At 41.1% G+C, this 17,066-nt stretch overlaps 2 protein-coding genes across 3 annotated transcripts; one reads left to right on the top strand and one right to left on the bottom strand.

The window, feature by feature from the left end:
• Positions 1 to 1,240: 1,240 nt before the first annotated feature.
• On the bottom strand, positions 1,241 to 6,830 carry gpr185a (G protein-coupled receptor 185 a). The gene is made up of 2 exons (XM_026938456.3): positions 6,342 to 6,830; positions 1,241 to 5,843 (listed from the first exon to the last, which is right to left on the bottom strand). Exon 2 carries the CDS (start codon positions 5,818 to 5,820, stop codon positions 4,864 to 4,866), a length of 957 nt encoding a protein of 318 aa, XP_026794257.1. The 5' UTR covers positions 5,821 to 5,843; positions 6,342 to 6,830; the 3' UTR covers positions 1,241 to 4,863.
• Positions 6,831 to 9,703: 2,873 nt separating this feature from the next.
• Positions 9,704 to 16,348, top strand: si:ch73-362m14.2 (NHS-like protein 2). 2 transcript variants are annotated; one of them, XM_026938594.3, is made up of 5 exons: positions 9,704 to 9,837; positions 11,771 to 11,920; positions 13,283 to 15,345; positions 15,436 to 15,571; positions 15,662 to 16,348. In XM_026938594.3, the coding sequence occupies exons 3-5, from the start codon at positions 13,527 to 13,529 to the stop codon at positions 15,930 to 15,932; spliced, it is 2,226 nt and encodes a 741-aa protein (XP_026794395.2). In that variant the 5' UTR covers positions 9,704 to 9,837; positions 11,771 to 11,920; positions 13,283 to 13,526; the 3' UTR covers positions 15,933 to 16,348. The 2 variants fall into 2 exon arrangements, with proteins under 2 accessions (XP_026794395.2, XP_034167420.2); XM_034311529.2 differs by lacking the exon at positions 11,771 to 11,920 and having other exon boundaries at positions 9,718 to 9,837.
• Positions 16,349 to 17,066: the final 718 nt, after the last annotated feature.

Genomic DNA, 17,066 nt, shown 5'->3' with positions numbered 1-17,066 from the left:
TATTGTGTGCTAATGTTGTGGAATTTGAAAGGTAATCCATCGCTTTGAGAGTTCTGGGAAATGTGCATTATATCTAACAGGATCTAATTCCATCAGGTGATGCAGAGTCTCTAATGCTCAGGCTAATTTCATCGCTTTGCTCTGCTTGGAGTTACCTGCTTGCAGTGGTGTGAAGAATACAAAAAATACTGCTGCTGTAGTAATGATCCACTGATATACAACTTAAAGTAATGATCAAGAAAATGACGCAAGTAAGAGTAAATACAGTCGTCTAGTGAAAAACTACTTGAGAAATTATTTTACAAATGACTTTTTTCTAAGGATAAAGATGGTAAAGTATAAGAGCTTATAGTAGCTTGTTCAGCACTGGTATTAGAGCAGCTATGATTCAGAGAAATCAGGTAGCCAGGTTGTTCAGTAATACTGTGTTCTTGAGATAGTTTCAGCTGAAATTACAATTAAATAAATGAAATTAAGGGCAGTTACATTTGTAGTCATAACCACGTTAATGTCGAAGCACAGTGCAGTGAGTGTTAATGCCTTCATCTGTGTCTGTGTGAACGTCTTGCTGCTGAATATTCAGGCTTGTTTTCTAATTTAATATGATAGAGTTGGATGTTTAGCAGATGTAGACAGAACTACTGGCCATTACAGGGCTACCAGGTTACAGACTGTTTTAGAAAAATATTAAATATGAACTAGTTTATTTTTTGAAGGAAACACGAATAGGATCTGAACGTAATGCCTGCACAGGGGTCCCTCACCACTGTCCAAAAGAAGTGTGTTAAATATGGTTTGTTTCCACAGATCCCCACCCTGGATGTGACGTAATACTCGGCCTCCATCTGAGAAGCTCCATCTGGCCCTCGCCCTCGGCCAGCTCCCCACCGACGTCCCTCTGGACGCTCAGCTGACAAACAACAGAATGGACACTAGCAGTTTACTCTACTAGTCAAAGCCATTAACGTGTGATTGATGAGCGTGTAGCCTGTCATGTGTGACTAACTAAAACTGACAAGAGATGACCAGCAGAGCGGATTTAAAATCTCAGACGAGGAGTAAAACTGTCAGCTTTTCCAAGAACATGATGCTTTTTAACAAAATATCAGATTCTTCTGCTGTCTTTTATACTGCATTCGTTCTCATCTGAGTTCTGTATGGGTTTATTTACTTTTACTTAGATTTACACACAGCTTAAGAAGTCCTGCTTTATCAATAAAACACAGCAGAAGCAGACGTGTGGAGCAATGAAGTGATGTTTATAGAAACACTCAAGCACTTACATTAAAAAAAAAAAAACCATTTTGTTAATGCAAATCACTCAAATATGGATCATGGATCAAGGAAACATCAGATGTAACACCCAAGTAGCTACTTATAATTAATGCAAAACATTATACTATACAAAAATAGTTCAATTATTAACCACAACTTTTAATTTGACTGTAAACATAAGTGCGAATGCGTCTTTACAAAATCAAAGCATACAATCAGTCACTCAACGGAAAAGTCTTGGCACCGTACATTCAAATATACTGACATCTTCGATCAGCAAGAATATTTGGAATAGTGCGGTTTGTACAATACACTTTTCGATAATGGACATTGTTTTTTTTTTTTTTTTTTTACAAGTTTTTACAATTAGCTCTTTGGCTGATCTACAAACATACAACCTCAAGCATACACCACGAGATTAATTTTCAGTGCACAGTATTGAGATACTATCATAGATCTGTAAGTGCTCAGGGACACCTTACAGGCTAGCAAGCTACTTATCACAAACGTGATGACAAGCATAGAGCAGGTTTATTTGCCTCTAATAGGTTTACAAAAGAATATTATTACTTCATTATGCATTTTTGTTATTAATAGACACAGTACGGTACATTATTGCCACTGAGAACACGGGTAAGGCAGAAATGAATCTGAGATTTCTACTTCTCTCCAAGCTGACATCATGGTGTAACTCAGTTGATTTTGACAGAAAACTTTAATCTGTGGTCATAAGACAAGTTTATCAAAGTTAGCTAGAGGTTATGGAGGAAATTGCTAAACACGGTACATCTACTCTTGCTGTCTAACTTTCGTAATATGGATGAACAGCATTAGGGCTGGGTGATGCAACGATTTATACCATAACGCTGTTTACTTCTTGAATCAGAAGGTGTGGATTACTTTTCTGTAACAGCAGCTCAAACAATAGGAACATCAATCACAGGTTTATATTAATGCGCTCCTTCTAATACGTTATCGTTTCTATAGTAACAGCTCATTCACAGGGACGTGCACAGCTCCATATAAATCCGTATTTCTGTAAAATCCAGTTTAATATCTACAGCTGTATCTGTAGCAGTAGGTTTTCTGACACGGGAAAGTCTTCAGGACAGAGGAGTTTACGTTTTGTTGTTTCTCGGTAACGTGACAAGCTGCGATTTTTGTCTTCAAGAGAGAGAATAAAGAGAGGCTGGTGAGGAAACGCCTGTTTATAGCTGCTATAACGTAAGTGACAACAGGAACTAATTTCGATTAAATGTAACTATAAACAGATAAATCATGACGCTGGATGACTTTATTAGCTAACGTTAGCTGGTGTTAACATGAATGTTAGTTGTTGCCATGACAGAACTTTATTACAAACGCATAAAACACATTTCAGTATTTACATATGTCTACGCCCCTACCCCTGTAACTACTATGATTATTGTCTATGGCAATTTTCCATCAGAAATGCTAAAAATAGATATAGCTTGAGAATACTGACAATAGATGCAGTAACTACACTACCAAGTTGCACCTATGTGAACACACTGCCTAACTGCAATAATGATATCATACAGGAACACATTTTTATCGTACACAGCAAAAAAGCTCAGAATTAACTTCGTTATACATGTGTATATAAACACTGTAGGTTTTTTGCTGTGTAGACGCTTCCCATTACAGTGCCTTTGTAGCACACGATGTGCTTCAGTGACGTCCTTCAGTATTAGAACGTAAATGCATGGTCTCAGTTGTTTATGAATGGTGCTCTATTGCACCTCTGGCTTAAGGCTGCGCTGCACAACAGCCATCCTGCAGGGCCGGATTAGAGGCGTGCATCCAAAACAACCGCAGAACTGCGGGATCAAGCGGCAGTGGAATAAAAAAAGCAGTTCTGTGCACTAGGCTTGTGTGATATTTAACTTCCAAGCCCTGAAGTTTAACATCGGAGTACGTTAGTACGAGTTCTCACTCAATAATACTCCAGAAGAGCGGTCTATTTCTCCCCAATAAAACACGAGATGATCCAACAGATATATGAATCTGGAATGATTGACAGTTGCGTGGGTGTTTTGAACTCTATTAACCGGAAGCTCTGCCCCCTTTCCCTCCATCTCACACGCTCTCGACTGGACTCGCGGCGCTCTTTCGCTTTCTCTCCCAGTAAACGGAGAATGTTTAGAGTTCATTAATGTGAAATATGTGTGTGTGTTTTGCTTAGCGAACATTACACACGTATAGAGATAATATCAGGTAAATATATTTCAATTTTGATTTTTCGTGATTGTCTCTGCCTGGTAAGCAGTTCCTGACCGCACAGCTGTAATATTATTCCTCCTCTACTCTCCTTACGCTGAAATGGTGGAAATGGTCACTTTCCTGTCTCATTTTGGGGGGCTGTTGGTTCTTGACAATGAAATAATGTATCATGATTTTTGTAAATGATAAATCACAAGCGGAGAAAAAATCAGTATCACACAAGCCTACCGCGTCCACCTCTAGGCCGGAGCTCAGCACAGTTTGGGGATTTCTCGGCTCTAACACATCTGATTCAAGTCGATATTTCATGATCAGATTTAGTAGAAGTAGTACAGGAGAAAAATGATCAAACTGTGCTCTATAACTGCCTAAAGCACTCATCGTGCAGGTGCTAGCAAGTATTGGCAGCATTTCACGCTCATGACTGCCTCTCAACCTGAGTTTCAAGTGAATAAGCCAATTTCTAAATATATTGCCAGCGATGCGAAGAACATTCATGAGCTCTGTTGTCCATCAGTTCTGTTGATAGTCTAGGAAGCCTGTAGGCATTTCACAGTGCTTAAAGGCGACTGACACAAAAGATTCATGCTACATTTGAGTTTGGTGCTTATACAAGTGTTAATTAAACAGGAATCAACACTATTTCTTTCATATTTAAACTGAAGCTTTGACCAAAGACATTAAACACACCTAGTATGTGTACTAGCACACCGTGATTTCACAGACAACACACAACTTCCATACGCATGAACATTACAATACATGGACCCTCTGTGCATGTTAAATCATACCTCAGCAGTTTTTAACCTCACGTCTATCAGCTGTTCTGTACTGAATGTGTGATTACCACCGACAAGAACTTAACCTGTACTGAGGAAAGAGGAGAACATCTGTACACCAAATTCACTTAGAATGGGAGTCTATGCATATTTCCTGAACTTCTTCAATTAAAGCAGAAGTCATATATGAGGAACAATACAGTAAAAAGCAGCTATTTACACTTTACACAAGAATCTGTCATATCTGTGATCAGACATGATCAGACCCATGCAAGCACTAATTCTTCCCTCTGAAACATCGTCTCATCTCTGAAAGGTCACGTTAGAGCTTCGGCTGAAGAATTCTACCAAAATACAGAAATATTTACTGTCTGCACCAGCAACTGCCCTAGGGCTTCCATCGTAAGTGAGTTTCAGGTTTTCGATTCTTTTCTCAGGGAACCTGTTAAAATCCTTGTTTCTGGTAATCACACACGCTCCAGAAGCTATGGATATAAATATGGGTTGAAAACTGCTGGAGTGTTCGTTTAATATTACTGCCGTAGCTTTTGCATTTAGAAAATTGTTACACATCACTAGGTGTCCGTGGTCGCATTGTAAAGCCATAGGGCATACATCCACAGCATGTGAGCCTCAGTGACCTCTGGATGTCCGGGTTTCTGAAGGCGTAGATGATGGGGTTTATGATGGAGCTGCAGATCGCTGGAAGAGCAGTGGCGTACGTGTAAGTTGCTGGATAATACGTATCTGCCACCAGTGAGTACATGGCAAGAGGAACCCAGCAGAGCGCAAACGTGCCCAAAATGCCCGACAGCGTGGAGACGCCTTTGGCTGCGGAAGCGGCGTGCGAGGCGGCCCTGAAGTGGCGCTGCACAGCAATCTGCTGCGCGTGACGCACGGCAATCTTGCAGATCTGGAGGTATAGCTGCAGAATGAGGGCGAAGACGAGGAGGAAGGAGACGGCGAGCGCGGCCGCGTTGCTCTTGTGCACCGGCCGACAGATGCTGCATGTCGCTTCGTCACGCAGGCAGTTCCAGCCGAGCACGGGCAGCGAACCGAGTGCAGCACTGGTAGACCACACGAGCATCATCACCACGTAGGTGAAGGTGACGGCGCGCTCTGTGTGGTACGTGAGAGCGCTGTACAGCGACAGGTAGCGGTCCACCGTGATGGCCAGCACATTCAGCACCGAGGCTGAGAAGGCAGTGATGAGCAGCCCGGCTGACAGCAGCGTCACGAAGTCGGAGTCCATCATGTAGATGACGATGAAGTTCAGGATCAAGCTCAGACCGGCCAGCAGATCGGCAGACGCCAAGCTGGCCACGAGCGCAAACGTCGGCGCTCGCAGAGAGGGAGTGTGGGCGATCAACGCGAGCACCAAGGCGTTCTCACAGCACACCAGCGTACCCGTCACGCACAGCACCACGTCCCAGGGGTTTAGGGACAGCAGCTCCACGCTCACGTTCCTCACCTCCTGCACATCCGGGATTAAAGTCGAGGTGTTGGGGTGCGTGTTACTCATAGCTGCGGCATGAGGATGAATCACTGACGGGAGAGACGGGGGGACGGGAGGAGAGGCGGGGCAGGATGGTGGTCATGAAAGAGATAAAAGTGAGGAGAAAACATCTACATCACCTCCACAACAGCCTCAGATTCAACCTGCTGTTAACACAGAAACACAGCTCTGCTCCTCCAGTGTCTAATGAACACTTACAGCACTGAATAAACACCTCAGGAGCTTCATGAACATCTCATTAACACCTGTGTTTACATGGAGCTCATTCAGCGCTGAGCATCTGCTGTGTAGTTTATTATAACCGCAGAAATATTCAAGAAAAGTCTGAGAAAGCTGAAAGGACAAAGCGGACTAAATTAGGAGTAAACATGCTATTTATAGCCACTCAGAGAAACACACACACACACACGCACACACACACACACACACACCTCATCCTTCACACTCCTGCTAGCAAAACCTTCTGGAAAAATCGGTCACGTCTGGACTGAACTAAAACGATATTTCAGACAAAGATCATCACGAACCCAGGAGTCCGCTCGCGCCTCCATCCCTCTGCCCCCAGGTGAAGAAGGGTGAAGATGATGATGAAGATGAGGAAGATGATGAAGATGGTCTCGTGCAGTACAGCGCCTCGCATGCCGCGCCGTTCAGCAGCTTGAGGAGAGAGAGCTGCTCTCACAGGAACTCGCTCCGCTCCGGTTTCTCTCCGGTTCGCTGCTCAGTCTTCATCCTCGCCGCTCCGCTCGGAAGGTTGGCGGTTTCACGGACAGCGGCGTCCAGCTGCTCACACGCAATTGGTCTGCGCCCGGCTCGCGCATCCGTGGCGTCACGCTCGCGCTCCATTCTGCTGCGACTGAGAGGCCGCGGTGTCTGTGCACGCGCGCGCGAGGTGGAGCGGCGAGAGACGGACCGTTGTCATGGTGACTGGGATAAAGATGGAGGAGAAGATGAAGAAAAGAGGATGATGCCCAATGTAGAATTAACACAATGTAGAATTAACACAATGTAGAATTAACACACACAGTGTAGAATTAACACACACAGTGTAGAATTAACACAATGTAGAATTAACACACGCCATGCAGAATTAACACATACTGTATAGAATTAATGCATTCAGTGTAGAATTAACACATACTGTATAGAATTAATGCATTCAGTGTAGAATTAACACATGCTGTATAGAATTAATGCATTCAGTGTAGAATTAACACATGCTGTATAGAATTAACCCAATGTGTAGAATGGAATTAACACACACCATGCAGAATTAACACACACTGTATAGAATTAATGCAACGTATAGAATTAACACATGCTGTATAGCATTAACCCAATGTAGAGAATTAACACAAACAGTGTAGAATTAATGCCTGGAGTGTAGAATTAACACTGTGGAATTAATTCATAGAGTGTAGAATTAACACAACTAAAGCTCAGTAGAAATGTTCGATGTTATCTAAAAAAAAGCGTAACTACATATTAAATTATTTACTATTATTTATATTGTAGCTGTTATTGTTCTGCTGAAACAGGAAGCTCAGGCAGAAAAGGAAAGAAAAAAGAAAAATAACATTTCAACTGTTCAGTAATGAATTTATTCTGTATTAAGGCGAATGGAGAATAATGTAGCAGCTGGAACACACAGTGTGAGCCGCTCAGGTGTCCTTACAGGTGAGAAGAGGTGACGTGCCCTACACGTGACTAAACAGCCCTCTGGTGCCCCTTCTGCCCCTCAGACAGCCGTGTCTGCCCCGCGGTGTAGCAGATCTCTCTACAGAGGCATTTCAGCGATTTCTAAACAGATTAATAACAGGATCATTTATCCAGAGGATATTGTTTATGTGTCTATGTGATATCACCAAACCCTCACCTGAGCCTACACCTGAGCCTACACCTGAGCCTACACCTGAGCTGACCATGAGGTCCAGGAGGTTCAGTAAACGGACACTAGGTGGCAGCAGAGTCTACAGCAGTGACCAGGCGAGCAGAAACTTCTGAGAAATGACTTTAGAGAAAGTGTTTAAAATCTTTTAAAAGAGGAAGTAACCAGCCACAAAATGTGCTCAAGTGTGCAAACGTTTTTAACTGATCAAATGAAATTAATGTCATGTTTTCATGCGAAAATTAAACTTTTATTATTTATCTAAAACTGATTTTAATTTTAAAGCAACTCTGTCATTTAACATATTTACTGTTAGCTACTGGAATCAAAGCAAGTCTAACCTGGTATTAGTTAAACAAACAAACAAACAGGCTAATTTAGTTAAATATAATATAATTAATGTTAGCAGATTAGTGAAACTTACCTGAACATGCTTTTAGATGGAGTTCATGTCTTCTAGGGAGGTTAAAGGAGACGCCTCATTTTACACGAGTCTTTGTTTGCTCCAGTGTAGTGAACATGTTGCTGAGGTAGGGCCTGGACGCTCATCCTCAACTCCCACACCTAAAAATGTAAAAATGTTTTTTCTTCTTAACTAAACTTAAAAGAGCTATTTTCTCTATTTTCTGGAGGATGGCTCTAACCGTTAAATTATTTCATATATATATTTTTTTAATCCTTGAAATTTAGTTTAGGTACCTAACATGAAAATGAATGTTTTTTTTTCTTTATTAAATTATATCTGTTGTTAAGTTATTATGACCTGCTTTACAAGCATTGACATCAAACATTAATCATCTTGTTGACAAACAACTAACAAACTACAGATTTAACTCCTAAAACTTCCAGCTTATTATACATTATACAATATAATTATACAATATATATTATAGTTTTTATAGTATAAATAATACAGTATATTATTTAGTAGCTACAGTGTAAGTATTAGGAAAGGTGTAGTTATGAGTGAGAGTAATGTAAGTGTGGTTATGTAAGCTTAAGGATTTTTCTTTTCTTGTGCATTAATGAATTAATGATGTTATGACACGCAGGAAGTCATGAAAGCACCACACAGCCAGCTCTTACTTCTGACCTCTATAAAGACTGTAGTTTCTATACATTTCACACGTGTTGCATGGAAATAACTGACCTCATTCACTTTAAAGGTATTACTGTTTCAGTTCATGTGCTGCAGTACAGAACGCTCACGCCACAGGACGAATGTAAATGTCTATAATGGAAAATACTTCAAGAAAAAAAAATTCTCAGTTTTTGGGGGATGATGGAGATAGAAATCAGTTTTTTCTCTGCTCTGTAAATTATTCTGTAAAGGTTTTAAGATGTTGATGTAGAGATGAAGGACAAGCTGGTGATTAACGAGGCTAATGAAGACCTTATCTTAATGCTGGATATAAACCCGGTCATTATAGGAGCATAATCATTGTGGAATATGGGATCATAAGTGTGCAGAATTTTCCTGTACATTGGCCTCATTATATGACCATACAGAGCGATTATCGGACCTGATGACTCCCATGAGACTGAAACACAAACCATTATGGATCCACCAGCACACTTAACAGCAGGGAATAAATGCCTGTTTCTCTAAATGTAAACTCGTGTGGTTGTATGGAAAAGAGTTAAAGATGATTCATGAAGATCATCTCACCATAAAGAACATTTTTTTGGTGTTCTGTCTGCCTTGGGCCCGACCCGAGCCGTGTTCAGGTTCTGCTGTGTGTCAGGGTGTTATGATGTGAAAGTGCTAACGGCTGAAAGATCCCTGCTTTGTCCCGTGCAGGGTTCATGACTGGGTGGAGTTCTTTTTCATAGAAACTGGCTTTGGCCTGCGCACCCACCTTAATCTGTAATCAATAGCCTTTTTTGTTTTTTGAACGCTTGAGGACATGAACTTCCTCTATTTGTAGGGCAGGGCTGGATTTGTGGCTTTGCATTGAGAAAAGTGAAGTGAGTATTTTGGTCATGCGTATATAAGGGAGTGTACACAAGGCCATGATAAAAGCTGATGTAGCAGCTGCACTGGTACACACACACACACACACACACACAGATATCCGACCTCACAGCATCTCCATCCACGCACAGGTGAACTTCAAGTGACTCATCAGCGGCAGGTACTGAAACCAACTCACACACTCTGTGTCTCATACACATACTCAGCATATTACCATGGAGGTTCTTTTTCTGTGCTAGTGATGTAATATCTTACGTCTGTCTTCACACTGGCATTCTGTACATTTTATACAAGTTGTCTCTACTTACTAAAAATGTGAGTTATTTTTAGTTCTTTGGGTATGTTTCTCTACCTTGCCTGCTGGGTCAGAAATTACCCAACAGTTCCATTACCTTATATATTATTATTATTATTATTATTATTATTATCAGTAATAGTAGTAGTAGTAGTTTGTTTTAACATTACAGAGTGTTCCATCGTGAACATCATGTCTGTGCAATGGTAACAAACAGAGAAGATGTTATTCACAAAAATACACTTAATTTAAAATGTTCTCTTAATTAGGAAACACCTGCGAGGCTATTTCGTGACATGACTGCACACTGTACCCTACTTACAGTAACCGAGATAATAATTAATAATAACCGCTAACTTTAAGTAGCTGAAGAAGAGTTTAGTTATTTACAAATATTAAAGAGGACGTCGTTAATTACCTGAAAGCAACCAAAAACATGTGAAGCAGCAGGCGGGATATTAGCAGCTGACCTGCATGTTTTTGCTGTGTACGACTGGAGGTTTTGAAGATAGTAAAACTTTGTTTTTGCATGAACAATATCTGTTTAAAATGCACAAACCATACACTAGAACTGTCAGAACAGTTGACTTTAATAAATTCCCTCTCAATTTTCCTCTGGGATTAATAAAGTGATCTATTTTTCTAAACTACAATTACACATAAAAATAAACACTTGGTATCAGTGTCACTTTTACTGCAGACTGCAGCTGAAACCTTCTTACTAACGTATTTGTAAATCTGTTTAACTACTGTTAACTGTTCAGCTAAAATGTTTAAAGTTAGTCCTCTTCGTGCCGTAAAATATATTTTTGATATTTTCTTTCAGGTCAGATCACCAGTTCAACAAATAATTTTTAACAGCTCTCCTTAGCCATCTTCTTCTCCTTCTTCTTTTTTTTTTTTTTTTTAAGCTAATAGACTCTCATCCACAAGTTAATTCTGGCTGCAGTTCTGCTGCACTGAATATTCCCACCTAAATCTGTTTTTTCCTTATGAGATGGATTGCTTATGTAACTCTATTGTGCAATGCACCATGATTATACATTTCACACCCCACCGCCTCTGTTGTGGAGAAATAGTGGTTGAAACACTGTTCTTTCTCAAAATTACTCAAACATGGGTGGACCTAGTTTTATCTCTCTCTTTCTCTCTCTCTCTCTCTCTCTCTCTCTCTCTCTATTTCTATTTTTTCCATATCTTTCTTTCTCACCACTTGTGTGTTTTCTCAGTATCTCACATTCTCACTCGGTTGTGACAGAACATCTGCGATGTGTGAGAAGCTTCAGTGTTATTACAGCGTAACACTAATGACCTATTACACAGCCTTATATTAAAGGCTACAACAAAGTAAACAATCTAAAGTGCAATTATACAGATTACAGATCAAATTACGCTGAAATCTACAGAGCAATAAGCTCGATAATGGCTTGATGCCTGGTATCATTTCTCTTAATGCTGATGTCAGTACACCAGTAGATTTGAGATGACTGATGATGTAAGCTAGGACACTTCTTCCTGACATCACTGGACTCTTGACTTTCCTGCTGTTGCTATGGGTTTGGGTGCAGTTTTCCCGATTAGAATGCACCTCTGTCTGTGTTTGGATGGTGCAACTGAGACAGAAGACGTCGTGTTTTCCTCTGATATACTGCTGCTGTTTTTCATAAGCAGTGCAGTGAATTTACAGTTTTTGGTGTTTATGTAATATGTTACTCTCTATCATTCCATTTTTCCCTCCCTCTCTCTCTCGCTCTCTCTCTCTCTCTCTCTGTATCTCTCTCTTTCCTCACGAACTCAGTGAGGAAGCAAGTAGCCCACATCATATCGTCATGGAAACAGCATGTGAGAGTTAGCAAGAGGGAATGAGCAGCGAGAGGGAGGGAGAGGGACGGAGAACAAGTAGGAACTGCATTAGAAAACAAGCACAGTCTCCAGAACCATCTGAAAGGTAGGTAACAGGGGCTGTTAGGACGGGACTTAATCTAGCTCATGTGCAATTAAACCTGGAGGGACATTTCTCCAGGACTAGGCAGCGCCGTGGACGCTGTACGCAGATGATGTTGCAGTATTGTGTATTTTGTCCAGGTGACCCACGACTGTGACAATACAACTTGTGTATGCCCTTATCTGCTTGTTTTTCACTTGTGCGTAGCATAATGATCATCGCTGTCAGTGTGTTTGGGCATCACACGGTTACTGCGTTTCATAATGTCCTTCATTAGGCATGCGTGTTTACTCAAATACGACATTCCTGAGAGATGTGTCGCAGCCACAAGCAAGGCTTCTGCACTCTAGAAATATAGCTTCATATTATGATGATGATGATGTAACCAGGCAACATCATAAATTTTATTGCATGCACATGTAAATACATGTGAGAGCTGAAATTTGTGTTTGGTAAGTTGAATTATTTATTACGTCTTTAACGTGTTCACGCTCGGAAAGATTCAGATCTTTACGATGAAAAAAACATTAAAGTTTTTGTTGTGAAAGAGAAATTTACAGGTATAAGAGATAAATGTTGGTTTTGTAAATTATGAATGTCCACAGATCACATTTTGGTGAAAACACTCTCAGTGTCTTGTTGTGTTTAGGGACCATTTTGAATAAATATGGATCTTAGCAGTGATCCTCCTTTGTAGAGGAAGCATTTAGTCAACATGATGATGTGCATCTATAGCACAAACAACCCTCCTGCCATAGCACAACGCAATCGCTACAGGAATGTCTGCTGCTTGTTTCAGTATCAGGTGTTAGAAGTCCAAATGCAAATTTTCACGGCTGTCTTTTGAAAAAAGTCATTTAATGCAGCTTATGTCTCTCTCATGCGATACTTTTATGATCATTCTTATGATGATGTTTCACCGTTTCTGCTCTGATGTATTGTTTATGTGACACACAGTTATTACAGCATGAACGTATGTGTATAGGCACAGGGAGAGAGGACGAGCAAAAATTGGAGAAATTCAAGAAATAATGCATTTTCAGTATAAACTACAAAAGCCAAAAAGGTGAAATTAATCAGAGATAATCATAAAGTTCATCATGATCCAGATGGTGAAGAATATTTCATGCAAGTATTCTTTTACCCATCTATTCTCTCCGATGCACATACTGAGCTAACACTTACGGTTTTTAATAGCTCATCATTTGCTCTATAAAAAATCTATAAGCTACTGTTGAGTCTCATTTTGGGTCTGTTCATGTTCTGTGTATGGATGAACAGGTAACTGTTGCCATGGTGAACACCCACTTGTGTGCCATACAAAGACATAGGCTAATATTTTCTCTTTTTCTTTCCCTTTCAAAGCCTCAAAACTATTGGCACACTATCTATCTCTTGGACCTTCTAGCAACTATTAAATAACTACTGAAGAATATTTGCTGTACCAGACTGATTCTCACTGCTACTGCAGGTTGTGAAATTCTCACAATGCCCTGAATGTCCATAAGTCCAAGGAACTGATGGAATCTCTTTGGCTCTGAAAAAAAAAGCAGTTTTCACACAACTGTCCCACCTGAAAGACAAAGACAAAGTTCTCTCTGGAAGAAGAATGGAGCACACAACCTTGTTTTGTCCATCTCAGACTTGGAAAGGCCCTAATGTTTCGACGTTTTCATCTGAGTGGGATGATACGTTGAACTCCTACCTGTTGGCACCTGATGTGATTAAACCTCCTCCACAATTCCAAGATCCAGAGGAACCATGCCAGGCCACACCTACTAACGTAACTGTCATTAGAAAGAGGGATAAAGACACAGTCAGGACAGGCGCCATGCAAAAAGAGCGCAGGAGCAGACCTGTCAGTGCCATCGAACACCACAGACGTTCATTATCACTTTCCACAGCCATCACCTCCAACCCAGGTGCAACACGGCGCCGGTGTGAAAGCTATGCCCTGTCATATCCCAGCAGCAGCTCCGACGACAGTGGCAGTGATAGCACTTCTGTGAGGAGAGGAGATCGCCTTCCTGATGCAGTGCCTCAGCACAAGGCTCGGAGCATTGTTTTGAGAAAAGCTAAAAGGAAACCGACCCCACCTACACGGACAGTGTCGCTGCCCAGACTCACAGATGTGACGCATCCAGAGCGTAGAACACAGAGTCTCTACATTTCCAATGATGCACAGAATGTCATGCTCCTTCCAGATCTTATTCCATTATCTAAGGAAGAAGCCGGTGACCCCGGGAAGACCGCGCTCGCTCCCGAAGCACCAGGAGAGGTTCCAGTGAATCAGGCCATCTCCAGTCACAGGCCACTAAAAGACCTAAGGTCTAGTGAACCATGCAAGTCTAGCACTTCCTCTGTGGGATATCCTCTAAACGAACCTGCAAAAGTCTCTTCCAACTCCGACTGCAACAACTCCCCATCATCCTCTCGCTCTTCTCCCTCTCAGCCTTCTATCTCCTCCCCTACCAAACCACCTGGCTCAGCCTCGCCCTCCAGTGGCTACTCGAGCCAGTGTGAGACTCCTACTCAGCCGACCGCTATTACAACAGGAGTCTGCAGAATGCGGCCCAAACATTCTGGTGCTGTTCCTGGCCAACATATCCGAAACTGCAGATCAAGATTATCCCTGCAGTTACCTGAGACACAAGCGGTTAGCCCGAACCCAGAACCTTCTGTCGTCCTGCCAAAAGTCAACCGCCGTTACTCTGATGCCTCACACCCGAAGCAGAGGCTGAGTAACAGCATGCTGATAATGCCTGTGGTGACTCAGGAAGACCTGAACAATGTGCGCTTGCGCTCAGTCAGCAGCTCTGACCTAGACACCACAGCTGTCATTGAGGAAGAGAATGAAAGGGATGCAGGCTCTGTTGCTGCTCAGAACAGCCCAAAAAACAAACCCCCTGTAGCACCCAAGCCACCTGTGTCTAAAAGACCACCTTGTGCAGCAGCAGTGACTAATTCTAGCACAACTTCTGCTGCAGATCCGAAGGTAACCAATGCCAATTACGGACAAAGCAGCGTTTTTTCAATGGTTAACAAAGTTAAGCCCAAGGTTGTTCTTCCATCCTCATCAAACGCCAGTAGTGACCATAAGCAGCAATCTCAAGAGCATATGAAGGAGACAAGTCGCTTACAATCCCAGTGTAGTTCCGATTATACAAATGCGTTGTCCTTCAAACCTGCTACTGACGCCAAACCGAGCGAGCCACAGAAGAAGAGAAGAGCACCGGCCCCTCCGGTTTCAAAGAGACCCAATACAGTCTACTTACCCTGTGATAACACGTCCGTACTGGAGAAGCATGTCCAGTCACCTCCGAATTATTCAAAGCCAGAGAGTTCTCAGCGAGAATACCACGTCACGGTGTATGGACTCATTCCAACTTGCTCAGAAGTTGATGAAAAAGTACCACCAAATGTAACTGGTACGTCATTTGCAATGATTAGAACATTTAGAAAGTAAAAGTTTTAAAAGATTTGCTCACAAAACATTTATTTTGATTTCTCTACACCAGAATATGAATTCTATGATAAAGAGGATGGGCAAGTGCCAGAAATCGGTGCTCTTCATTTGGTGAATGAAGAGGATGAGGTTTTTCTTCACAAGCCCTCCTCTCACACAACAGAGGACCTTTTCACCATTATTCACAGGTAAAGTAGAAGTTTTCCCTACAGTATTCATCCTCTCGTTTGATACGCTACATGTGTAATTTTCTTTTCTCTTTCGTAATCATTTGGCAGGTCGAAGAGGAAACTCCTGGGTCGTAAAGACTCTTTAGATAACAAGCAAGGTGACTTTGGCACTCACACTCTCGGCGGTGTTTCTAAGTCTACTTCCCAGAACGACAACTTCATGGCTCTTCTGAGAAGGACGAGAAGTGCCAAGGCCAGCTGCGGGAGTCGAATCTCAGCTGCAGAACTTCTGAGGAGCTCGAAACCTGCAGCAGCTACCGGCTCCACGGATCTGACCAGTTACAAAAAACACAACATGATGCAATCTCACGGTCCTTGAACTGTCATTGTCATCGATGCTGTTTTGGCTGAATATCACATTGTCACAGTATTGCTCGCTTAAGCTTGTGAACAATCTGCTTGTATAAAAAACACCTGCTGTTTGAAATTTTCAGAAATCTGACAGTTTAGATATTGTTTAATCTTTAAAACTAAAAACCTTCTTTGGTAACTAAAGATTATGACGTGTAAAATGAGTAAAAGATTTATATTCTGCAAATTGCAAATGTTAACATAAAGAGCTGGCTTTATATTGTCTAAATGTTAGTTATACTTTACGTTATATTATAAAATGTATTTGTCTCTACTGCCTTGAGTGGAATTTTGTGAAACAGCACAGTAATGCTGTATATTATTGACTGTTTTCAGAACATACCATACTGTAGATCTATTCAAAGTATTAAATTTCTATCCATATGGGACAATTGTTTTTCTTGTACACAAGATGCGTTGAACATTATAATTATAACAAAATAGTTTATTCTGTTCACTGCAGTACAATATAAATACACATTGTGATTATTCACTTCCATAAATATGCTCTAACAAACAATTTAAACGTCCTAGTCATTAGGGAAAGTGTGATATCTAAGGCAGAGCTTGCAAAAGTAATGAGAAGGAATTAATATAATCTTCAGGTCACTCGGATAATCTGTAGTGCTGTCATACACCTGATACGGCTGGACTGAAGGGATTACATGCAACATGACAACCTGTAAAATGCAAACACTTTATAGCGTTGTTTATTTCATGGAATAGATTACAGTTTTTTTTTTTCTGGGTTTGGACAATCTTAAATGGACAACACCGACTATGTGAAATATGTGAAGTTCAGCTGCATTATGGAAGGACTGCGTAGTTCTTACGGCACCTCTTTCAGCTTGGGTAAGTGTATCTGAGCAATATATAAGCGTTTCTGAAATAATATTAACAGAGCAGGAAGAAGAAGGTGTGTGTGTAGTCTATTTTTTTATATGATTCAGAGAGAAACCTGCGTTTGTAAATGCGATATAATACATACAAATCATAGTGAAGTGCTTGTTTTTACTCACACACATACAGTGGATGTTCTACATATATTCCTATTTATACTGTGAAATCAATTTAGAGTTAATTTATCAATAAAGAATACTAA

The sequence above is a fragment of the Pangasianodon hypophthalmus genome, chromosome 15, assembly GCF_027358585.1.
Source record: "Pangasianodon hypophthalmus isolate fPanHyp1 chromosome 15, fPanHyp1.pri, whole genome shotgun sequence".
NCBI classification, from domain to species: domain Eukaryota; kingdom Metazoa; phylum Chordata; class Actinopteri; order Siluriformes; family Pangasiidae; genus Pangasianodon; species Pangasianodon hypophthalmus.
The sequence above is the reverse complement of the archived record's forward strand: the minus strand, read 5'-3'. Positions and strand labels throughout refer to the sequence as shown.

Bases quoted from the DNA above. Each gene is read 5' to 3' on its own strand.
- gpr185a (XM_026938456.3), bottom strand. From the start codon at position 5,820: ATGAGTAACACGCACCCCAACACCTCGACTTTAATCCCGGATGTGCAG.
- si:ch73-362m14.2 (XM_026938594.3), top strand. From the start codon at position 13,527: ATGGAGCACACAACCTTGTTTTGTCCATCTCAGACTTGGAAAGGCCCT. The intron at 15,346-15,435 runs GTACGTCATTTG...TCTCTACACCAG, and splicing joins AGTACCACCAAATGTAACTG to AATATGAATTCTATGATAAA. The intron at 15,572-15,661 runs GTAAAGTAGAAG...ATCATTTGGCAG, and splicing joins CTTTTCACCATTATTCACAG to GTCGAAGAGGAAACTCCTGG.